The sequence below is a fragment of the Chiloscyllium punctatum genome, chromosome 4, assembly GCF_047496795.1.
Source record: "Chiloscyllium punctatum isolate Juve2018m chromosome 4, sChiPun1.3, whole genome shotgun sequence".
Lineage (NCBI taxonomy): Eukaryota > Metazoa > Chordata > Chondrichthyes > Orectolobiformes > Hemiscylliidae > Chiloscyllium > Chiloscyllium punctatum.
In genome coordinates, this window is record NC_092742.1 from 82,471,550 (window position 1) to 82,497,078 (window position 25,529).

At 46.4% G+C, this 25,529-nt stretch overlaps 1 protein-coding gene across 1 annotated transcript in view; it reads left to right on the top strand.

Annotated features, from left to right (window-relative positions):
- Positions 1-16,109: 16,109 nt before the first annotated feature.
- Positions 16,110-25,529, top strand: part of dcaf5 (ddb1 and cul4 associated factor 5) — a gene marked incomplete at its 5' end in the record, with an annotated part of 79,394 nt that continues 69,974 nt past the window's right edge. The window contains one exon of the mRNA XM_072567888.1: positions 16,110-16,263. Within this exon, the coding sequence (XP_072423989.1) occupies positions 16,110-16,263 (154 nt within the window). The remainder of the gene's footprint in view (positions 16,264-25,529) is intronic.

A 25,529-nucleotide genomic window follows, 5' to 3' on the forward strand; every position in this document is an offset into this window, starting at 1 on the left:
TCCCCCTCCCCCTCCCCCTCCCCCTCCAACATCACCCCCACCCCCTCCCCCTCCAACATCACCCCACACCCCTTCCCCCTCCCCTTCCCCCCTCCAACATCACCCCCACCCCCTCCCCCTCCCCCTCAACATCACCCCCACCCCCTCCCCCTCCCCCTCCCCCACCCCCTCCCCACCCCCTCCAACATCACCCCCACCCCACCCCCCTCCCCCTCCAACATCCCCCCACACCCCTTCCCCCCCCTCCCACTCCAACATCACCCCCACCCCCCCACCCCTCCCCCCAACCCCCCCCCCCCCACCACCCCCCTTCCCCCACACCCCCCCTACCCCACCCCCCTCCCCCCCCCCCAACCCCCCCACCCCCACCCCTCCCCCCCCCTCCCCCTCCAACACACCCCCACCCCCCACCCCCCTCCCCCCCCCCTCCCCACCCACTCACCCCACCCCCACCCCCCCACCCCCCCACCCCCACCCCCTCCCCCTCCCCCCCAACATCACCCCCACCCCCACCCCCTCCACCACCCCCCACCCCTCACCCCACCCCCACCCCCTCCAACATCACCCCCACCCCACCCCCACCCCCCTCCCCCTCCCCCTCCCCCAGCCCTCCACCTCCAACATCACCCCCTCCCCCTCCCCCTCCCCCTCCCCCTCCAACATCACCCCTCCCAACCCCCCACCTCCCCCACCCCCTTCCCCCTCCAACCTCACCCCCCACCCCCTTCCCCCACCAACCTCACCCCACCCCTTCCCCCCCTCCAACTCACCCCACCCCTTCCCCCCTCCAACGTCACCCCCACCCCTTCCCCCCCTCCAACGTCACCCCCACCCCCTCCCCCCCCCAACATCACCCCCACCCCTTCCCCCCCCCCCCCAACATCACCACCACCCCTTCCCCCCCCCCCCCCCAACATCACCTCCACCCCTTCCCCCCCCCCCCCAACATCACCTCCACCCCTTCCCCCCCCCCCCAACATCACCACCCACCCTTCCCCCCCCCCCCACATCCCCCCCCCAACATCACCTCCACCCCTTCCCCCCCCCCCCCCAACATCACCTCCACCCCTTCCCCCCCCCCCCCCAACATCACCTCCACCCCTTCCCCCCCCCCCCAACATCACCTCCACCCCTTCCCCCCCCCCCACAACACACCCTCCACCCCTCCCCCTCTCCCCTCCCCCCACTCCCCTCCCCCTCCCCCTCCCCCTCCCCCTCCCCCTCCCCTCCCCCTCCCCCCCTCCCCTCCCCCTCCCCCTCCCCCTCCCCCTCCAACATCACCCCCACCCCCACCCCTTCCCCCTCCAACATCACCCCCACCCCTTCCCCCCTCCAACATCACCCCCACCCCTTCCCCCCTCCAACATCACCTCCACCCCCCCTTCCCCCCCCCCCCCACATCACCTCCACCCCTTCCCCCCCCTCCAACATCACCTCCACCCCTTCCCCCCCCCCCACATCACCTCCACCCTTCCCCCCCCCCCAACATCACCTCCACCATCCCCCTCCCCCTCCCCCTCCCCCTCCCCCTCCCCCTCCCCCTCCCCTCCCCCTCCCCCTCCCCCTCCCCCTCCCCCTCCAACATCACCCCCACCCCCCACCCCTTCCCCCTCCAACATCACCCCCACCCCTTCCCCCTCCAACATCACGATCCCCACCCCCTCTCTCTCCACCATCACACCCTCCCCCCCGTCACCCCCACCCCATCCTCCAACAACACCTCGATCCCCTCCTCGACCATCACCCCCACCTCCTCCCCGTCCACCATGAGCCCCACCTCCTCCACCGTCAGCGACATCCCCTCCTCCCCCTCCACCATCACCCCTACCTCCCTCCCCCCCTCTGTCACCTCCACCTCCTCCTCCACCGTCACCCCCACATCCTCCACGGTTACCTCCATCCTCTCCTCCACTGTCACCCCCACCACCACCTCCTCCTCCATCACCTCTATCCCCTCCTACACCAACACCCCTACCACCTCCCCCCTACACCTTCACCCCTTCCTGCTTCTCCTCCTCCACCGTCACCCCGACCTCCATCCCCCCCTCCAACGTCACCCCCACCCCTTCCCCCTCCAACGTCACCCCCACCCCTTCCCCCCTCCAACGTCACCCCCACCCCTTCCCCCTCCAACGTCACCCCCCACCCCTTCCCCCTCCAACGTCCACCCCCCACCCCTTCCCCCTCCAACGTCACCCCCCACCCCTTCCCCCTCCAACGTCACCCCCCACCCCTTCCCCCTCCAACGTCACCCCCACCCCCTTCCCCCTCCAACGTCACCCCCACCCCTTCCCCCTCCAACGTCACCCCCACCCCTTCCCCCTCCAACGTCACCCCCACCCCTTCCCCCTCCAACGTCACCCCCACCCCTTCCCCCTCCAACGTCACCCCCACCCCTTCCCCCTCCAACGTCACCCCCACCCCCTTCCCCCTCCAACGTCACCCCCACCCCTTCCCCACCAACGTCACCCCCCCACCCCTTCCCCCTCCAACGTCACCCCCACCCCTTCCCCCTCAACGTCACCCCCACCCCTTCCCCCTCCAACGTCACCCCCACCCCTTCCCCCTCCAACGTCACCCCCACCCTTCCCCCTCCAACGTCACCCCCACCCCTTCCCCCTCCAACGTCACCCCCCACCCCTTCCCCCTCCAACGTCACCCCCACCCCTTCCCCCTCCAACGTCACCCCCACCCCTTCCCCCTCCAACTCCCCCCCCACCCCCTTCCCCCCTCCAACCTCCCCCCCACCCCTTCCCCCTCCAACCTCCCCCCCCACCCCTTCCCCCTCCAACCTCCCCCCCACCCCTTCCCCCTCCAACCTCCCCCCCCACCCCTTCCCCCTCCAACCTCCCCCCCCCACCCCTTCCCCCTCCAACCTCCCCCCCCACCCCTTCCCCCCTCCAACCTCCCCCCCCACCCCTTCCCCCTCCAACCTCCCCCCCCACCCCTTCCCCCTCCAACCCTCCCCCCCCACCCCTTCCCCCCTCCAACCTCCCCCCCACCCCTTCCCCCTCCAACCTCCCCCCCCACCCCTTCCCCCTCCAACCTCCCCCCCCACCCCTTCCCCCTCCAACCTCCCCCCCCACCCCTTCCCCCTCCAACCTCCCCCCCCACCCCCTTCCCCCTCCAACCTCCCCCCCACCCCTTCCCCCTCCAACCTCCCCCCCCACCCCTTCCCCCTCCAACCTCCCCCCCCACCCCTTCCCCCTCCAACCTCCCCCCCCACCCCTTCCCCCTCCAACCTCCCCCCCCCACCCCTTCCCCCTCCAACCTCCCCCCCCCCACCCCTTCCCCCTCCAACCTCCCCCCCCCCACCCCTTCCCTCCTCGACCATCACCTCCACCGTCACTGACATTCCCCTCCTCCCGACCATCACCTCCACCGTCACGACATCCCCTCCTCCCCTCACCGTCACCCGACATCCCCTCCTCCCCCTCCACCGTCACCGACATCCCCTCCTCCCCCTCCACCGTCACCGACATCCCCTCCTCCCCCTCCACCGTCACCGACATCCCCTCCTCCCCCTCCACCGTCACCGACATCCCCTCCTCCCCCTCCACCGTCACCGACATCCCCTCTCCCCCTCCACCGTCACCGACATCCCCTCCTCCCCCTCCACCGTCACTGACATCCCCTCCTCCCCCTCCACCGTCACTGACATCCCCTCCTCCCCCTCCACCGTCACTGACATCCCCTCCTCCCCCTCCACCGTCACTGACATCCCCTCCTCCCCCTCCACCGTCACTGACATCCCCTCCTCCCCCTCCACCGTCACTGACATCCCCTCCTCCCCCTCCACCGGTCACCCCCAACATCCTCCACGGTTACCTCCATCCCCTCCTCCACTGTCACCCCCACCACCACCTCCTCCTCCATCACCTCTATCCCCTCCTACACCAACACCCCTACCACCTCCCCCTACACCTTCACCCCTTCCTGCTTCTCCTCCTCCACCGTCACCCCGACCTCCATCCCCACCTCCACCGTCACCCCCTCCAGCTTCGCCCCCCGGCCGCCTCCCCCCTCCGCCGTCGCCCCCGGCCGTCTCCCCCCCGGCCGCCTCCCCCCACCACCTGCGCTCCCAACTTCATCTCTGTCACCGCCACCACGTATTTCTCCTTGTCCTCATCCTTTTCCTACCACCCCCGCCCCATTCTCCAGCTCCCGCCGCCTCCCGTTCCCCCACCCCGCCTCCGCTGCCGTCTCCTCCCCCTCCACGAGTGCCTCGTTCTCCTTCGCCACCACCACCATCACCATGGTTTTCTCCTCAGCCTCCACCACCACCACCTCGTTCTCCTCCTCCACAGCAACTACTGCCCCATTCTCCTCCTCCTCCTCCTTCCCCACCGCAACCCTGTTCTCCTACTCCTCCTTCCCCACCCCCACCCCGTTCTCCTCCTCCTCCTCCTCCTCCTCCTCCTCCTTCCCCACTGCCACCCCGTTCTCCTCCTCCTCCTCTTCCTTCCCCACCGCCACCCCGTTCCCCTCCTCCTCCTCCTTCCCACCGCCACCCCGTTCTCCTCCTCCTCCTCCTCCTCTTCCTTCCCCACTGCCACCCCGTTCTCCTCCTCCTCCTCCTCTTCCTCCAGAAAACAGACACTTGGAGCCCAACTATAAGCCCGACATTTTGCCTGTTTCATGGGGACTTTGTGGCCTGGTGCTGTCTGTGGTCGGGCTTTGGTTGGTTGGGGGGCGGAGTGGGCTGTACAAGCACCAGTTTCTCCTTTTTGTTGGCCTCGATCACCACCTGCTCAGTGGTTTTGAATATTCCAGCAATAACAGCAGCTTCGCCCTGGCCCCATTTTTCAGCAGAGAGAGTGGGTTCTCTGGCAAATTATTGGTTTAGTAGTATATTGGTTAACTCAAACATTATGTATGTCATTGGAGGTTTTCCTCTTTCAGAAGGGAAATGTATGTTGCTCACGTCCTGTTAAAAGTGATGGCACTCCTGCAGGATGATAATCTCATGAAAAATGAAGGGGCTTCAGCCATGGGATTGGACTGAGCAAAGTGGGTTCAGGGAGGGTCTTGATTTTATTCCTGATCTCCTCTCACTTCCGCTGATCTCCAGCAGCACCGCAATTAGGAATACAAGAGGGAATGCTGCAGTTATCATACTATGGACCACAGATGGTGAAATCATCAGATGTTCTCTCATCCTGTTGGAATTGTGCCAGTGTTCAGTGATTGGGAGGAGATTGGGATGAGGTGCGAGGGAAGAGGGGCAATGGGAGATGAGGGAATTTGAGCAGAGGATGAGGAAAGGAATGAGGGTATGGCATGTAATGGGAGATGTACCACATAGGTTGCTGTGGGTGAGGCTTTGGGATGGAGTGGGCAACAGGGGGAGGTGCTGGGGTGGGAACGGGGTTATACAGAGGATAGTGGGCTCCCTGGATAATGTAGGAACTGTGATAGATGATGGGGAAGAGAGTGCTGGACAGGTCAGTGTAGATAAGAGGAGGGATGCAGGGTGACAGGCGGGTTGATGACAGCAGGATTGTTTGTGTGTGTGTGTGGTGGGGGGGGGGTGGTTTATGGAGAGATGCAGTGGATTGATGGGAAGGGAGCTGTGGGTTGAGCCAAAGGGAGGAGTGTGTGGATAGTGCTATATAATATTGCAAGGGTCTGTGCTAAGTGATGGGGACACAAGATAACAATCAGTGAAGAGGGTATACGGGGGATGATGATGTGCAGTAGGATGATGAGAGGAAGGTATAGTGGTGGTGTGAATCTGTCAAAGGGTTTGACGTGGCAGATGTTTGAGAGAATGGGTATATGGGAGGGAGAAAGGGAAGAGAGAGAGAAAATTGAATGAATGTCTTCGGCAGTGTGGCACTCCCTAACAGCTCTGTGGGTGTACCTGGCCTCCTATAGACCACAGTGATTCAGGATGGTGGCTCCCCATCACTTCCTTGAGGATAGTTGTTGAGCTGGGTGACAAATGCTGGCTGTGCTGGCATCTCATGTTATATGAAAGCTACCTCCGTGTCTTTTCAGATGTATACTTCTTGAAACGACAACAACTGAGGAGACTGAAAACCAGGAGATTGTATTGTACGATATTCAAACCTTAGCAGAATGACACTAGGACAATCTGTTTTTGTAGTACTTGGCTGTTTTGCACTTTTAATCCCTTTGGTGCAGTATCCCTTCAGATCAGCTGAACTACTTGGTGCAGTAATGAGAGTTTTTGTAGCTGTAAATGCTGCTGTATTAGCAACAGGTGATGTCGGGCAGTTGAATCCTGTTCAGTCCTGTGACTGTACCCCTCTCTTCTCCGATTCATTATTCCAAAGAGATAGTTGGCACTTATTTCACTTTGAAGAAAGTACTGGAATTGCAGCTTTTGGAAACTGGCTGTCAGCAGTGTGGTTTTGTAACATGTTGGGCATCCTAAACATGTTTTAATTCCTCTAGTTTATGTGCAGCCTTAGGTCCTGGAAACTTTTTTACTTGCTAGTGAAATGCTTTATCAACATTTTTCAATATTTATGGATCACCACAACATATTCACATTTGTGTGACATAAAGTAAGACCAGTTTTTATAATGTTACATGGAACCATAATATCACTGAATTAGCAGTGAAAAAGCTGTCTCACATGCAATAGCCCATCATGTCTGCTGACTTCTTGAAAGAATGACCCATTTCGTCCTATTAATTTGTGCTTTTCTTTCCCCACAGACCTACAAATTGTTTTTCATCTGAAGAATTGATTCACCCTTCTTTGAAAGATGATGTGGTGATGATGTGACTGTGATCGACAAAGTTCAAATTCACAATGCCAGGTTATAGTCCAACGGGTTTATTTGGAAGCACTAGCTTTCAGAGTGCTGCTCCTTTTGTCAGGTAGCTATTGGGACAGGATCAGAGAACACAGAATTTATAGTATAAATTTTACTATAAATTCTGTGTCCTATGTACCTGCCTCACTAGCTACCTGATGAAGGAGCAGCACTTTGAAAGCTAGTACTTCCAAATAAACCTGTTGGACTATTTCCTGGCATTGTGATTTTGAACTTTCTTTTCAAAGTTAATATTGAAACAATTTCCATTACCTTTTCTTGCAGTGGCTTCCAGATCACTACTCACTGCATACATCATTTCTGGTTCTTTAGATAATTATCTCAAATTTGTGTCCTTTTCTGCCAGGATAAACAATTTCTTCCCATATACTGTACCAAAGCCAGTCATAATTTTAACACATTGGAATTAAACCCTTGACCTGAGGAGAACAGTCCCACAATTCTGATGTCTCACCCCCTGTTGCAATTCTAGGAAATTTGTTGTTTATCCTCTTGATTTAATAAAAGTATCAGCTGTCTCCTAACAAAGCTTTAATATTCCTTTCTTGCTTTTGGATCCTTCAGGTCTGGTCTATATCGTAATAATGAGTATATTTGCTGTAATTGCTTCTGTGAAGTGACAGCAACTTTTGGGAATCTGACCATGTGCGCTTAAACGTGAAAATGCAGAAGCTTTGGCCAGTGGTTCTTCTCTTCTACATGAGTGCACTGTTGTAGATACTCACTCCCTGACACTGTAAGGAGAAATCACCAAAATCAGAAATCCTTGCTCCTCTATTTCATTTATCTAGTTTTAAAAATCCAGAAAAGGTACATCTTGTTGAATGAGATACATGTAGATTTTTAATATCCTGTTGGATTACAGGTTACTGCAGAACAACCTCATTGACCATGAGAAAAGATTATTTTTAAAATATTTCTGAAAGACATATTTGCCTTATGAAGCTCTTTTTTTTTTTAATCTGTTAAATTTATGTTGGCTTCAGCTTCGACCTTAATTCCATTTGTATGTCCCAATCATTTATTTCACACACTAATATTTTTTTCCTAATAAAAATTTTACATTGATCTTTACTATCTGGTTTGCTGTCTGTTAGAATACCTAAATATGATTGGTTACCTCATTTGTCCTGATATATTAGTGTTGCTGGATATATGGGAAGAATCACAGGTTTGCATCAGATACGAATACATGTCAGGCCAAAGAAAGTGCACAACAGACATCACTAGATGATCGAGGTAGCTTCCTTCAAGACCAATGATGAGTGTTGACACTTTGCTATTGACTGTGAATCAAAAAGTTCCTACAGTTCAGAAATATACTGTTCAGCCCATTGAGTCTGCACTGACCTTATGAAGAACATCCCATCCAGGACCCCAAATTACTCTGTGTTTACAATGGCTAATCCACCTAGCTTGCACATCCCTGGACACTACATGACAGTTTAGCATGATCAATCCACCTAACCTGCACATCTTTGGACTGTGGGAGGAAACTGGAGCACCCGGATGAAACTCCTGCAGACACAGGGAAAACCTACAAACTCCGTGCAGTCAACCAAGATTGGGGTCAAACCTAGGTCCCTGGTGCTGTCATGCAGCACTGTGCTATCTAGTATCTGGGATGGTATCTCTACTCAGATGCTTTTCTAACAACTTTATCACCTTAGCCTTCAGAGATGTGTGTGTACATCCAATGTCTTTCTGTTTCTACAACCATTTTTAATATTACATTATTTTGTTCTGTAGTCAAACCATCGCTGACAAAAATGCTACTGGGAAAAATGGCTCAGGATGAAGCACCAGACAATGAGCTAAGGACCTGCCTTCAGGCAGAGGACACATAGAGTAAAATATCATTATACACGTTTTATTGACTATCCTCATTCTTGTAAATCCATCCCTGGACTTCTCTGCATTTGCTTTCATCCATCATGTGTTGCCATTTTCAATTTTTTAACATCCTTCTTAGAGTACAATGCATCCATGTCTTCACACCTGAGGACTTGAAATCTCATCCACTGCATCCAAGTTCTAATCATGTAAATTATTTTAAAACAATGGTTTCAATCCAGACTCCTGGATGTTAGCATTTAACATGCCAGTCTTTCCACACTGTTCCCTGCAGCCTGTCTCTTAACCTATTTGGTATCCATGCTGTTACTGTCCAATTACTCATCGGCTTTTTATATGATACAGTCCATGTGCTCAACATAAACTGTTTGCCCTCTTATTTACTGAAAAGCTTAATTACGTTTGTCATACGTGATTTATCTTTAACAAGCTGGGCTGCACTTACTGAGTGTACCCCTTTTTTTTTGAAAGAGGTGGAATATTTGGAATTCTCCAATCCTCTGGTACTATATCCAAGTAGGACATTGACTACAGCCTTTGCTGTCTTGCACTCTTGCCTTCCATACAAGACACTAAAATATTTTCTTTACTCAGAAACAGCTTCTGTGCCAGTGATGCTGGTGGTTGTAATTGAACCATGTGTTTTTTACACTTCAGAGTGGACTCTCATTGCACAGCATAATCCATGAGTTGAACAGTGGTGTACCTACAACATGAGCTGGATTCAGCTGGATGATTCTATGATGTTGAGACGTACAGCACGGAAAAGACCCTTCGGTTCACCTCTTCCATGCCAACCAGATATCTCAACCCAATCTAGTCCCACCTGCAGCACACAGCCCACATCCCTCCAAACCCTTACTATTCATACACCCATCCAGATGCCTTTTAAATGTTGCAATTGTAGCAGCCTTCACCACTTCCTCGGGTAGCTCATTCCATTCTGGAATTCTGTGCCCAATTCTGGTTGTCGGAAGGATTTTATTAAACTGGAGAGGGTTCAGAAGTGATTTACCAGAATGTTGCCAGTACTGGAGGGTTTGAGTTTGGGGAAGACTGGATAGGCTGGGACTTTTATCACTGGAGTGTAGGAGGTTGAGGGGTGACCTTACAGAGGTTTATAAAATCATGAGGGGTGTAAATAAGGTGAATGGCAGGTGTCTTTTCCCTAGCGTTGGGGGATTTCAAGACTGGGGGCATATTTTTAAGGTGAGCGGAGAGAGGTTTGAACAAGACATGAGGAAATTTCTTTTACACGGAGAGTGGTGCATGTGTGGAATGAATATCCAGAGGAAGTGCTGAACGTGGGTGTAATTACAGCATTTAAAAGACATTTAAATAAGTACATGAATAAGAAATGTTTGGAGGGATGGGGCAACATGCAGGCAGATGGGGCTAGTTTAGTTTGGGATTATGGCTGGCATGGATTAGTTGGACCGAAGGTCTGTGTCCATGCTGTATGACTGTGACTTTATCTGATTTATATCTGTTAGTATAACAGTGAGCCTGCTAGAACACAGGCTGGACATTTCCTAGAACAGTGGATGTAAGGTGTTCACTAATTACATTAACAAACTGCTTATTCTCTGTGGTGTTTGTTATCTTTTCCAACTTCTGAATATTGCTTCAAAAAATCTTATTGGTGAAAACTAGGTTTTTAAGAACCTGTATCCATTTTGTGAAATAATGGTCAGAAAAGTTCTCTAATCTAACAATACTTAATTGAGGAAGAGATATGGGCCAGTCATTGCGCAGTCATTACAGGTGTGCAGCTTTTGTGCTGGTTATGGGGTGCATAAAGAAGATCATTGTAGGTTAAAAACTGAAAGAATTGCAGATGCTGTAAAGCAAAAACAAACACAGCAGATGCTGCAAAAGCTCAGCAGGTCTGGCAGCACCTGTGAGGAGATCTGAGGAAGGGTCACCTGACCCGAAACATTAACTCTGATTTCTCTTCACAGATGCTGTTAGATCTGCTGAGCCTTTCCAGCAGTTTCTGAGATCATTCTATGTTGGTTTGCAGGGCACATTCAACATGAATTGAAGGCTGTCAATGGTTCTGACAGGAACATACTTGAAATACTGCATATGGTTTAATTCTGAAATAATAGTTCTGAATAACTAGGTCTCGAGACAATGATGAGGTTTGGGTGTCATAATATGATAGGGTTTTTTTGGAATGATGCAGACGTGACGTGAAAATGGGTAAGGTTTTTAAAGTGTAGAAGTGATTGGGTACAAGTTGAATACGGTATTTAGAATTGATATGAAGAACATGACTAGGAGCTGCATCTGTAAATTTATGAAGAAACCATTAAGTAGATATCAGAACTTCTCATTCTCTGGAACAAATGATGTGGTTTGTATAATGTTGCTACCGTCCTTTTCAAACAGACCTGAAAGTTCCTGAAATGATATCTCACATTATAATGAGCGATTTTCAAGCTAGCCGTGATTGATTGGGAGATGAGAGGAATCTCGAACTGGCTGCATTTTGTTACTAGTCTCTTTGAAGTTTCTTAGCTGTTATTGAAAGGAGATGAATCAGTAGTGTGTGAAAAGGTGCTAATAGTTAGATATGATAGGGCAGATCTAATGCATCTTATCCCTAACCCATAAGAGCCCACGGTGTTGAAGATATTATATTGGCATGGGTGGAGAATTGGCTCGGGGTAGGATTCAGTGAGTGGGTATCTGGGTTCTTTTTCAAGTTGGTGGTGAGTAAGATTCCACAGGGATCAGTGCTGAGACCACAGCTATTTCCAATGTGTGTTAATAACTTAAGAGTAAAGAAGCAAATGTAGCCAGATTTGCAGATAACACTAAAATAGATGGAAAGGCAGGTTGTGACGGGTACAACAGAGATATTAGTACTAAATAAGTGGGCAAAAAGTTGATAAAATAGAGTATAATGTGGCAAAATGGAAAATTGGTCATTTTTCGGAACAGAAAGGTTATTATTTAAATGGAGAGAAAATTTAGAAAGTTGCAGTACAAAGGGACTTGAGTGTACTGTGTGGAAATGTAAAGCTAGCACACAGGTATAGCAGGTAATCAGGAAAGTTGGCCCTTATATTAAGGAGGTTAGTGTATAAGAGTGGGATGTCTTAGTGTAACTGTGCAAGGCGTTAGTGAGACCAGATCTGGAGTAAGGAACAGTTTGGGTCACTTTATTAAAGGAAAGATATTGTTTCAATTGAGGCAGTTCAGAGAATGTTCACTCAAATGCTTCCTGGAATGGAGGAAGCAATGATTAAACAGTTAGGAACACGATTCATTGGAGTTTAGAAGAATGAGAGGTGATTTCATTGAAACATATAGGATTCTTAAGAGACTTGACAGGATAAATGCTGAGAGGATTTTTCCCCTCATGGAAGAGGACAAGAGAGGTGGACTCAGAATAAAGGGGTGCTAATTTAAGACTGAGATGAGGAGGAATTTCTTCTGAGGGTTGAGAGTCTTTGGAACTCCTTGTCACAGAGAGCTGTGGGGCAGAATCCTTGTTTATATTTAAGACTGAGATCGATAAATTCTTGATCATTGGGGGAATCGAGGGTTATAGGGAAAGCACAGGAAGATGGACTTGAGAAATCTCAGAGCAGGCTCAAGGGGCTGAACAGTCTACTCCTGTTCCTATTTTGTATAGTCTTATGTTACTGTATATGTATAATGTTGAATTATTCTTTCACAGTCTGTGGTTGTTGCTAAGAAGAGCAGCATTTATTGCCATTCGTAATTACTTTTGCTAAGGTGGTAGGGAATTGCTGCCTTGGACTGCCACAGACTGCTTTGGTTTAGATTTTCCCACAAGGGCGTGTGATTTACAGTTTCAGGATTTTAGCCCAATGATGATGAAGGTGAATAAAGATGTAGTGGCCAGGAAATTGGAAGGGAACATGCTGTTGACGTTTGTTTATGTGTATACCTGTTACCTGTTCTTTGTGGGCGGCATGGTGGCACAGTGGTTAGCACTGCTGCCTCACAGCTTCAGAGACCTGGGTTCAATTCCCACCTCAGGCAAATGTCTGTGTGGAGTTTACACATTCTCCTTGTGTCTGCGTGGGTTTCCTCTGGGTGCTCCGGTTACCTCCCACAATCCAAAAATGTGTAGGTTAGGTGAATTGGCCATGCGAAATTGCCTGTAGTGTTAGATGAAGGGGTAAATGTAGGGGAATGGGTCTGGGTGGGTTGCGCTGCGGCGGGTCGGTGTGGACTTGTTGGGCCGAAGGGCCTGTTTCCACACTTTAATCTAATCTAATCTTAATTGGTTTGGAAGATGCTACAATACGAAGCGTGTTTGAGTTGGTGCAGTGGATCTTAAAAATGGTATATACTGCAGGCATGTTGCATTGGTGGTGAATGGGGTATCAGGCTGCTTCGTCCTGGACTGTGTTGGTTTTGAGTGGTGTCAGATCTACACTTATCAAGTGGGTGAGAAGAATTCCATCTCATTCTGAACTTTTGTTGAGTTGCAAGGCAAGTTACTTGTTATAGAATATTCAGCCTTCGATCTGCTCCCATAGCCACAGTATTTATGTGATAGGTCCAATAGGGTTTTTAGTCACTTGTAAGCCCGCAGGATATTAATGAGAAATTTACTAATGACTCTGCCATTGAATGTGAAAGGGAGATAGTGAGAATTTCTGCTGTTACACTGTGTGGCATGAGTTTTAACTTGTTACTGATCAACCCAAGCAGTGGTAGTGTGTACCTCCTGAGCTAGGGGCCTGGGTTAAGTTCTGCCTGCTGGTGAGGGTGTATATTAACATTGCTGAACAGATTATTTAGGGAATATCCATCCTGAGGCACTCTTGCATCAATGATCTGAGCCTGAGATAGACAAGCTGCAAGCTGGGCTGAGAGGTGGCAAATGGAGTTTAATGCAGAAAAGTGTGAGGTGATTCACTTTGGAAGGAGTAACAGGAATGCAGAGTTCTGGGCGAATGGTAAGATTCTTGGTTGTGTAGACGAGCAGAGAGATCTCTGTGTATCCATGTCCATCAGTCCCTCAGAGTTGCCACCCACAGGGTTGTTAAGATGGCATATGGTGTGTTGGCTTTTATTAATAGAGGAATTGAGTTTCAGAACCATGAGGTCATGCTGCAGCTGTACAAAACTCTGGTGCAGCTGCACTTGGAGTATTGCGTACAGTTCTGGTCACCGCATTATAGGAAGGATGTGGCAGCTTTGGAAAGGCTGCAGAGGAGATTTACCAGGATGTTGCCTCATGTGGAGGGAAGGTCTTACGAGGAAAGGTCTAGAGGCTGTCTTTGTTAGAGAGAAGGTGGTTGAGAGGTGACTTAATTGAGCTGTACAAGATAATCCGAGGGTTAGACCAGGTGGATAGGGAATGTCTTTTTCCTACTTTGGTGATGGCTAGCTTTAAATTGAGGGGTGATAGATATAGGACAAATGTCAGAGGTAGTTTTTTTACTCAGTAGGAGGGGCATGGAATACACTGCTTACAACAGTTATAGACTCACCAAGTTTACAGGCATTTAAATGGTTATTGGGTAGGCATATGGACAAAAATGGAATAGTGGAGGTTAGATGGGCTTCAGATTGGTTTTACAGGATAGCACAATATCTAGGGCTGAAGGGCCTGTACTGAGCTGTAATGTCCTATGTTCTATGAGATGATTGGTCTCTGACAGTCACAATAATCTTCCTTGGTGTTAGGTAGAGTTTCTCCCACTGGTTTCCATGGATTTTAATTTTACAAGGATCCCTAATGCCACACTTTGTCAAATATTGCGTTGATGCTAAGGAATGTTGCTCCTCTCCTCTGTAACTTAGCACTTTGTCCATGTTTGAGTCAGGGCTGTAATGAGATCTGGAGCAGAGCTGTTCTGGTGTAATTTAAACTGAAGACGAGTGAGCAGATTATCCGGAGTGCTGTCAGCCATATCTTCAATCACTTTGCCAATGAGCAAGACTAGGTTGATAAGTGATCATTAGACAAATTGAATTTACCTTGATTTTTGTGGACCGAAGTAGTTTTCCACCTGGCTGCTTTGGTACCAGTGTTTTAAGTGTACTGAAACTGCTTGGTTAGAGGTACACCTAGTACTGAGCCTATCTTCCACACAGCAGTCGAGGTAATGTCATGGCTTGTTGCTTTTTATTTATTCAGCATGCTAAGCCATTTTGTAACATCATTGACTGAACTGAATTGAGTAATGACTACCTGGGGAGAAAGCCAAAATGGATCATTCGCTCGACATCTCTGTCCAAAGATGTTTGCAACTGTCTGCTTTGTGCAGAGCTGCTAGAACAAGCATTTATCGGATTAACTGTACAATTTCAGATTATCTGTATGGAATAGCGAATTTTTGGATATATTGAGAGAGGAAGGAATGTTTGTCAAACTGGTAGGAGATCCCCCTTGGCTCTGTTCTCCGTTCACCTGAGTAGGCAGATGAGGCTTTGATTTGTTATTCCATTTGAAAGGTGTCTGCCACTACAGTGTTCCCTAAGTATTTGCTGAAATATCAGCATATGTATTACATTCAACTCTATAAAGCAGGGACTTGAATCTGCAACCTACTTACTCAGACACAAAAAAACACCCGCTCTACTCTGATCCTAGTCACAAAGGAAACATTCCAACAGTGACTGGACTTGCATAACTGGCTTGGATTGGCTTTGGGGACATGTTAAGATCGCAAAAGGCTCTATGTCAGCACATTTTCATTTCTTTTTCAATATGACCTTGTTTCAACCTTCAGCAACCTGAGGGCAGGTGAGGATGGTCAGGAGTGAGTTGAATACAGTAAGGGAGTTGGAAGATGTTTTGCTCGCTGATGGCAGTGGCTAAAAAAAAAATTCCTCAGCCAGCTCCATGTTCTCACTGCCTCCCTTCTGCTCATTGACTCTACCTCTCACGGTTTCCCTCCCTCTTGACTTGCTATTTCCCAAAGTACAATTGGCAACAAGATGGAAGTGGTGAGCAAGACACAAGAAAGACAAGTGATCTGAACATCTATTGGGATCCAACTCACCATCAGCAAAACAGAGGCTGTCTCCAGCAGATCATCTGATAACCAGCAGACACTCGCTGTCGAGGACAATAGGTGTTCTTGTTCTATCAATGATGTGGGGGTGCTGGGGTGGACAAAGTTAAAAGTCACATGACACCAGGTTGTAGTCCAACGGGTTTATTTGAAATTACAAGCTTTCAGAGCATTGCATCTTTGTCAGGTCGCTGCTATCAAATTTCATTGCATCTTAGTTTTTTCTCCAAAGCAGCAATGCCCACAGTGGATTGGTACCTGATCAGTTGCTCATCCTGAAGCCCTGTTGCAAGTTGTGGTTCTCGGTTTGTGCTGTGTCATTGCAATGCCTTTCTTTCTAGGGATTTTGTATAAATGGGGTTGTTCACTGTCTACTTTAATGTGCTTAGAGGTACTCATGCTTTGAACTGAAGAGTAATTTGCAAATTTGCTTTTTGTGACAGGTGGAGATGACCGTCGTGTCTTGTTGTGGCACGTTGATAAAGCTATTCATTCAAAAGCCAAACCTGTTCAACTGAAAGGCGAACATCTATCCAACATATTCTGTTTAGCATTTGACAGCACAAATACCCATCTCTTTTCTGGAGGTAAGAAATCTTGCATCTTAAAAACATGTTACATTACTTCAACTTGGATTTCTTTGAACACTTAATGATGTTTAGCTTTTGCTAATATAATTTAAATGCTCTTTTAAATCCATGTCCACCAGTTCAATCTTTCGGCAAGCAGCTGTGCTTAAATCTGGCTTGAAATGATTAAAATGGGTTGCACGATATGGATTTGTGTTTTCTTTTTGTTATGTGGACATGTGCGAATTAAATGATTGTCTCAATGCTTCTTAAACTTTGGAATGGAGCTTTCTTAACAAAACATTCAGCTGACCTGTGTTAATCAGAGCAGTAATGGCAAACTGCACTTTAGATTAAAATTTGAGTGGACTGTACTAATAATTAAACCTATTTCTTAATTCTGTTGCCTGGATGAAGGAAGTCTTTCACAGAACAATCGCCTAATCAACTAACGTACTTTTGAGGTCGTAGACAGACTCCCAAGTGTTCAATACCAGTACATTCTAACCATGAACGCTATAGATGCAGCTTTATTGACAAATCAGTGTTATATAAATCTCAGTTTGAATTTGTACAATGTTCTGGTCAGGAATATTATTGCATCTGATTCTGGTCAACAAAATATCAAAATTATTTAAAATAAATTCTGAATCTGAAATGACTGCTTAGAGGCCTGCACCTCATCACCGAGTCACCCTTTATGTACGTGTGCACAGTACACTGGCTGTGGCCAACCAGCTCAGAGTCAGTCCCTGAAGTGAGGAGATTCTGAATCCCCTGTTTATATCGCTGATCCAGGGCTCCCTGATTAGGCCAGGTTAACAACCCCAAACAAGGATCTCATAGTCAAGAAGATCCACCTGGTTCCACTCACTACATTATCTCAATCCCAATGCTGCTCGTACGGTGATGTTATATTTTCAAACCTTTATAGTGCCAGCATAGTACCTGTCAAACTCCAGGATCCTATGTAGGTTTTTGCTAGTCCTAAAACTAAGTAGATTCCATTAGCTTTCATCAGAACTCGTTAATGTCAAGTACCAAACCCAAATGGTAGAACTAGCATGGCAATTTGCTGTGTGTTCCCATTCATAAAATGTAAGAGATAAAAGTTATATGGCTTAATGTGTAGGCTACTGCTACTTAATGCTGTTGTAACATTCAATCTTCAAAGTGCCAGCAAAGACCACCAAATGCTGTTTAATATAAACAGAACTTGCCTGACTCATCACCATAAATCAATGGACCTGATGCTATTCCATACATGGCACAAGCACTCCTCTGTTGTTTAGAAATGGTGAATTATCTGATTCGTCATGTGTAAGGCCATGGGAAACCAGACTTTTCAGAAACATTCTCATTAAAAGTTAAATTTTTTATCTTTATTCCTTGAATTTTATTCATTTTACGTTTTTGTTTCCTAAGGCAAAAAACTGTTTCATTTGAAAGAAATCTGTAAATAATGCTGTCCATGCATGTTTGTAAAACCATGGCCTGTAAATCACTATTGAATAGGATCTTGGTTGTAGTTCTTCATTACTCCCGACAATTGTGGAGAGCATAACTGGGTTTGAAGTGCTTGTTCTTTGTAATTTGGTCTCTTTCTATGTGCTGCATCATTTTAACAGACAATCTGCGTAGCTCTTTGTTTTACTTCTACCAGGATTTTCTCACATTTCTTTTCCTATGATATTGATGGTTTCACAAATAAGAGCCAGGCAGGTACTTTGATATTGAACCTGCCAGTTCTCCTCCATAAAGGGCTGCAAAAAAGTGTGCAGTTGCTGTGTATATGTGTGTGTGTGTGTCCGTCCACCATGCTGCTTCAGAGACGTGATGTTGACACAGCTGCCGAATGTTGTTAACCTGTACTGTCAGGCTTCTGCATTATGCAGTGCAATTCCATGGAAAAACATGGTCAGCCAAGTTAATACAGTTACACGAAAAATAAAATTAAAATATTGTAAGAGATGTCACACAGTAAATTTAATTACTGAGGCTGTCTTATTACAGGATCAGATTTCAGCTTGAATAGCTCAACCACTAGTGGACAACCCTTCTACCAAAAATTACTTAAATTATATCGTCATCATTTGGTAATGGCTTAGCGCCGTCAGTTATTACATCATTTCAGCAAGATAATATCTCACGAAGCAATCTATTGTGATGTCCATTGTTTTATGGAATGCTTCATCTTATAATTTGAGGTATCTGCATAAATGAGGCAGAAAAAGCATCAAATGTTTCAATCACTGTTTTTGGTGCAATTACTTACTTTAACTACCTGCTCCATTGACCACTTTTTTTGGACACGTTAAATTTAAAGCAAAGATTGATTTTAAAAAGGTCAGCTGGATTTGTTTTGGTTTGTTATACCAGTGTTTATACCAAAAGATTTTTAATCTTTTGAAGTGTCCATAGTGTGCATCCCACTGTTTTGGAAAACAGGTTTTGTAACTGGAATGTAATCTTGAAGCAGACAATTAAGAGTTAAATTCATCCAAGCCATACATGAACTCTTGAGAGAAAATACCATGGTTTGATTGATGGCAGATTAATTCACAGGAAGCGGCCCTGTAGACTTCTGTCTCCTAGTTGTCAACCCAGTATACAATCTATCACTCCTTATACTTTTTTGAAATTGAAATCAACTAAACAAAATGAATAAACTAAACTCAAAGTTACAACACCCGAAAGGACTGCAACAAAAAACAAAGCCCTACCCAAATGAAAATTAAAATTGTGGTTTTACCAACTGATGAAGGCCTCCAGCCCCTGCATTGCCCAGAGGCCTTATAATGCTTCAAGACAAACCAATGGACACAGTGTGCTTCTCCCAGCCTCTTTACACTGTTCTGAAATTGACAATGAAACTGACGTAACTCTCCTGAACAAATTAACCTGAATTAACAAGCCCGGCAAAGAAGCATTCCAATAAAAGACAAAGCCTCAACTGAAAGTTGAAAAGTTAAACTTAAGATTTGGTTTTGCAGAGCAAGTGCCCACCAGTCAGGAAGGCTTTGAGCATAGCAGTACCATCCCTCTTCATACCATTTTTAAATAACTAACTAAATTCGTGAATCAATAAAACAAGACAAACAGGTGGCTTCCCATAAGGAGAATTCTAATTCAGATCAAACTATACATCAAACTTGTAAATTTAAATTAAAATTTGCTTTGGAGACTGGTTAAGAAAGGTCAGAAGCATACCATTGCTCTCCCATCCCTCTTTATGAATGTCTCCAGATATGTTCTAATGAACCTGTTCAGAGATGTTATTGCACACTGTTGAAGCAGGTCAAATTTGAATAGTTTTTTTGGCCTCGAGGGAGGGACACTATCACTGCATCACAAAAGCATTATAAATCCTTGAAAACAATATCCAGCACCCATGGCTTTAATAAGATAATGCATCAATCATTGATATTTCATGTGTCCATATAAGTGATAAATAATATCTTTTCAATAAAGCCTAACTACGTCTCCTTTAGGTGGGCTGTGAATGGTGCAATGGAATTCTGCTACAACTTTCAAACACATTTTAACATCATATTAATCTGAGTAGAAACAGTTTTGACAATGGGGAGTTTGGGTATGTGTTCCATGAACAAATTTCCACTCAGTCTTATTTCCTTTCATGACGTGGAGTTGCCTGTGTTGGACTGGGGTGGACAAAGTTAAATGTCATACAACACCAGGTTATTTGGAAGTACTAGCTTTCGGAGTGCTGCTCCTTCATCAGGTAGCTGTGGAGCAGGGCCATAAGACACAGAATTTATAGCAAAAGATCACAGTGTCATGCATGCAACTGATAGGATATATTGAACAACTTTCTTTCACACACTCCATAATTTGACACCTGTGTCCCGTCAATTACTTCACACCCAGAGCCTTAATTTCTGAAAGGAAGCCACCAGAATTAATTGATATTATTAGATACTTGTTTCCATTGGAAAAACAAGTAACATCTTCAGCTCATTGCTCACAATATCGTAGGTCACAAAATGGGTAAATTGACGTTTCGGGCATAAGCCCTTCTTCAGGGCTGAAGAAGGGCTTATGCCTGAAACGTCGATTCTCCTGTTCCTTTGGATGCTGCCTGACCTGCTGCGCTTTTCCAGCAACACATTTTCAGCTCTGATCTCCAGCATCTGCAGTCCTCACTTTCTCCACAAAATGGGTACCCAAGAAGAATCAAAATTGTAACCACAAAATTCAGGAGCAAAAATATATTATTTTATATGTCATTTTCATCTTTGGTTGTTATTATAGGCATGCAAATTTGCATTTATTTACAGACCAGTATTGATGCATTTGGGACATTTGGCCAAATTGCATTTGCAATTGCAGTCATCACGTCACAGTTTATCTTTCTACTAAACGGTTTTGCATAAACAACATTTTCCAGTAAAATTGTTTGATATAATAAGAATTAATTTTTTGCATGAAAGGCATTTAAAACATTGTTGTACCTGGTGCAGTTCTATTAATGCAGCCGAAAATTTAATTATCACAAAAGTATACAGCTTTGTACAGACCTAGTGTTGCATCCCGGAGGAGATTGAATTGATGACTTTTTTTAGTTGAATTGGTGCACGCTAATCCATTTTTAAGTACGGTCAAGAAGGAGAGTCACATCTAGAGTGAGTCACAGCTAAAGTGTGTATATTTGGAGTGGGGAATTTGGAGGCAGTGGAAATTCAGTGCAGAGAGGAAGAGATTATTTTTGCTTGCTTTCTTTAGTTCATAGTTGGTAAAGTCTTTTTACAGGAGACTTTGAACCTCAAGATCAGGGGAAAGAGTGACATTACAGGAAAACCCAAAGTTCATTAGTTGGTAGTAGCTATTAATTTAACTATCTGTTACATTCGCTTTCAGATTGAAGGTACATAGGGCAAATACTTACAAACTGAAAGACCCGTAAGATTTCTAAAATCAAATTAAGAACTAAATAAATTTAAGTAAAGATGCAGGCAATGTGTTGTACCTGCATGTTGTGGCAGCTGGTGGATCCCATTGTGTTCATAATGACCACATCTATAGCAAACATTGGTTGCCTCGAGGTACTCTGGCTCAGTTGATGAGCTGGAGTCTGAGCTCCGAACACTGCAACACATCAGGGAGGGGGAGAGGCAGTCACGCCCCTTAAATTAACTACCTCTAATTCAGTCGGTGATCAGGGATAGGAGTGTGAGACTCTGAGGCAGGTAGAGGGATCCAGGAAGTAGTTCTGATGGAAAGTCAGCCATTGAACTTGTCTAACAGGTGTGAATTCTTGCTCCCTTTGTGGACGAGAGCAGAGACTATAGGGAAGATGAGCAAACTGACCATAGCACCATGATACAAGGGAGCAGAAAAGAAATACAGTTGTAATTTGAGATAGTATAGTCAGGGGAATACACACGTTTATGCGGCCAGGATTGAGAGTCCCAAAGGCTGTGTTGCATGCCCGGGTCCAGGATATTTCATCTAGGCTGCAGAGGGACTTGGAGTCGGAGGGGAAAGTTCCAGTTGTCATGGTTCATGGAGGTACCAGTGATACAGGTAAAAAGAGGAAAATGGGTCTGCTGAAGAAATATCAGCAGCTAGGGGTTGAATTAGAAAAGCAGAGCCAGAAAGGAGGTAATTTTTGCATTGCTATCTGAGCCAAGAGCTAATTGACACAGGGTAAACTGGATTAAAGAGATAAATATGTGGCTGATAGATTGGTGTCAGAGGATCTGGTTTGAATTCATAGGACAATGGCACCAGTACTGGGGAAGGAGGGAGCTGTTCTGATGGGACAGGTTCCACCTGAATCGAGATAGTGCCAGAGACCTGGCAAATGGCATAACTGGGGGTGGAGATAGGGCTTTAAACTAAATAGTGGGTTCAGTTGCATGGAAAATTATGGAGCAAGTTAAAGTGGGGGAGGGCTCAGCAAAGGTTATTAGTTTCAAGAGCAAATAATAGGATAGGGAGAATGGAAAGGGCCAGGAATCTAACTCGGGCACAGTAGGTAAAAGGACATCTATAAGGAGGGTGGCAGTGAATGCAAGAGATTGCTGTATTTAAATGCATGCAGTATACAAAACCAGGCAAATGAGATTGTGGTACAGATTGAAATTGGCGGATATGATGATGTGGATATTACAGATGTGGCTTTGAAGCGATCAGGATTGGGAACTAAATATCCAAGTACATGTGTCCTATTGAAAGGATAGGCAAGTGAGCAGAGGGAGTGGGGTTGCTTTGTCAACAAGAAATTAAGTTAAATCAGTAGCAAGATGTGATATAGTGTAGGAAGGCATAGATTCTGTGTGGGTAGATCTGAAGAACTGCAAAGGGAAAAAGATTCTGGTTCGGAGTTATATACAGGCCTCCCAGCAGTATTCACGCTGTGGGATAGAAAATAAATCAGGAGATAGAAAAGATGTTAGAAAGGTACTGTTGCAGCTGTCATGCAAGACTTAAATATGCAGGTGGACTGGGAAAATCACGTTGGTAGCAGATCCCAAGAAAAGTAATTCATGGAATGTATGAAGTTTTTTTTTGAAGCAGCTTATGGTAGAACCCACCAAGGAACAGGCAATTCTGGATTTGGTGATGTCATGAGCAGGCTTGATTAGGGAGCTCAAGGTGTCATCCGCTTTCCCCCCTCAGACGAAGCAAAGTGCTCAGAGACACAGTGGGTTTACCTCCTTCACCTTTTTTATGGGCCCTGGAGGGTGAGAGAACAATCACCCAAATACAGAGACATGAGTTCTCAGTTTTGTCTGGAATAGCCATTTCTTAATGAATTATATAGTCATTTTACAGGGAGGAGCATCCAGATAAAGCAACATACATATTGATTGGGTGACAGTTACAATCAGCAAGTACCAATAGTAAAGATTAAGCCATCTGCTGTTACACAATGAATGTTCTTAACCTTAACTGGCTTCACATAATGAATACTTTTCACCTTGTTAACCGACTTTACGATTGAATGCTTCCAACATTGTTAAATGGCTCTACGTAATAAATGCTTTTAATGAAACCTTGTTAACCCATTACCGTTGCCTCCAACACCCCATTGTTAACTGCAAGTTCTTATCTGATCGGAGTCATGCTCTTGTTTAACAAAACTCAAAACTTAACGCTTTCCCACATACATTCTCAAAGGTAAAGGAACCCAAGGAGGCCATGACTATAATATAGAGTCATGGCAAAGTACAGACCCTTTGGTCGAACTCGTCCATGCTGACCAGATATCCTAACCCAGTCTAGACCCATTTGCCAGCACTTGGCCAATATCCATAGGCGGCACGGTGGTACAGTGGTTAGCACTGCTGCCTCATAGCGCCAGAGACCCAGGTTCAATTCCCGCCTCAGGTGACACTCTGTGTCACATTCTTTGCACATTCTCCCTGTGTCTGTGTGGGTTTCCTCCGGGTGTTCCGTTTCCTCCCACAATCCAAAAATGTGCAGGTTAGATGAATTGGCCATGCTAAATTGCCTGTAGTGTTAGATGAAGGGGTAAATAAAGGGGAATGGGTCTGGGTGGGTTGCGCTTCAGAGGGTCGGTGTGGACTTGTTGGGCAGAAGGGCCTGTTTCCACACTGTAAGTAATCTAATAATCCCTTCCTATTCATAAACCCATCCAGATGCCTTTAAAATGCTGCAATTGTACCTTCACCACTTCCTCTGGCAGCTCATTCCTTACACTCACCACCCTCCGTGTGGAAAAAATTGCCCTTTTTAAATCTTTCCCCTCTCACCTTAACCCTGTGCCCTCTAGTTCTGGACTCCCCCATCCCAGGGGAAAAAAAACTTGTCTATTTATCCTATCCATGCCCCTCGTGACTTTACAAACTTCTATAAGGTCAGCCTCCGATGCTCCAGGGAAAACAGCCCCAGCCTATTCAACCTCTTCCTTGTAGCTCAAATCCTCCAACCCTGGCAACGTTCTTGTAGATCTTTTAACCCTTTGAAGTTTCACAACATCCTTCCTTCCTATAGGAAGGAGACCAGAATTGCATGCAGTATTCAAAAGTGGCCGAACCAATGTCCTGTACAGATGCAAAGTGACCTCCCAACTCCTGTACTCAATGCTCTGACCAATTAAGGAAAGCATACCGAACACCTTCACTATCCTATCTATCTGTGACTCTACTTTTAAGGAACTATGAATCCACACTTCAAGGTCTCTTTGTTCAGTAACACTACCCAGGACCTTACCATTAAGTGTATAAGTCCTGCTATGATAGAACTCCCCCTGCAGTTCGAGAGGGAGAAGCTAGAATCAGATGTAGTAATGTTAGAATTGAGGAAAGGTAACTACAAAGACATGAGGGCGGAGCTGACCAGAGTTGATTGGAATAAAGACCTAGCAGGGAAGACTGTGGAACAGCAATGACAGGAATTTCTGGGGATAATTTGGAGGCTTAGCAGAAAGAAATCCCTCCTAAGGAAGAAGAAGCATACCAAGGGGAGGACCATGGCTGACAAGAGAAGTCAGAGACAGCATAAAAACTTAAGAAACAGCATATAATTTGGTGAAGTTTAGTGGGAAATCAGACGATTGAGAAGCCTCTTAAAAATCAGCAAAGGACAACTAAAAAAGCAATAAGTGGGGAGAAGGTGAAATGTGAGGGTAAACCAGCCTTCAGTGAAAAATGCCTTTTGTAAACATGCTTCAAATGTGTAATTATTTGGAGAAAGTAGGACTGCAGATGCTGGAGAGTCAAAAAGTGGAGCTGGAAAAGCACAGCAGGTCAGGCAGCATCCGAGGAGCAAGAGAATTGACATTTCGGGCGTAAGCCTGATGAAAGGCTTATACCCGAGACGTCGACTGTCCTGCACGGCTGCTACCTGACCTGTTGTGCTTTTCCAGTGCCACACTTTTTGACTATGGCACCATCTGGTAATGTAGAGAGTAATGTACTCTTAGTAATCCAGTGATAATCACATTTGCTCTCCTTTCTGATTTTAAATAGCATATGCACAAGATTAAAAATGCACATTCTTACTTCATGTGCAAGTGAATGGAGATCATATATACAATGTCTGTCTGTTAGTCGCTTATTTTGCTCATCAGGATGCAATTAACAATATCTCAGTTTCTGATTAGCCAATTATAGATAGTGGTTGACGTACTAGATGATGTTGGTTTATGTCTGAGATTGTAACTGCTCTTTTTTGGTTCTTTAAAAAGGTTGTTTTTCAACACTAATTCAAAAGTTCCCTCTGAGATGATTGCTAGTTAGCATTGATAAATAGCCCATCTGTATTTAGGTGCATAAATGGTAATTATGGCTGAAAGA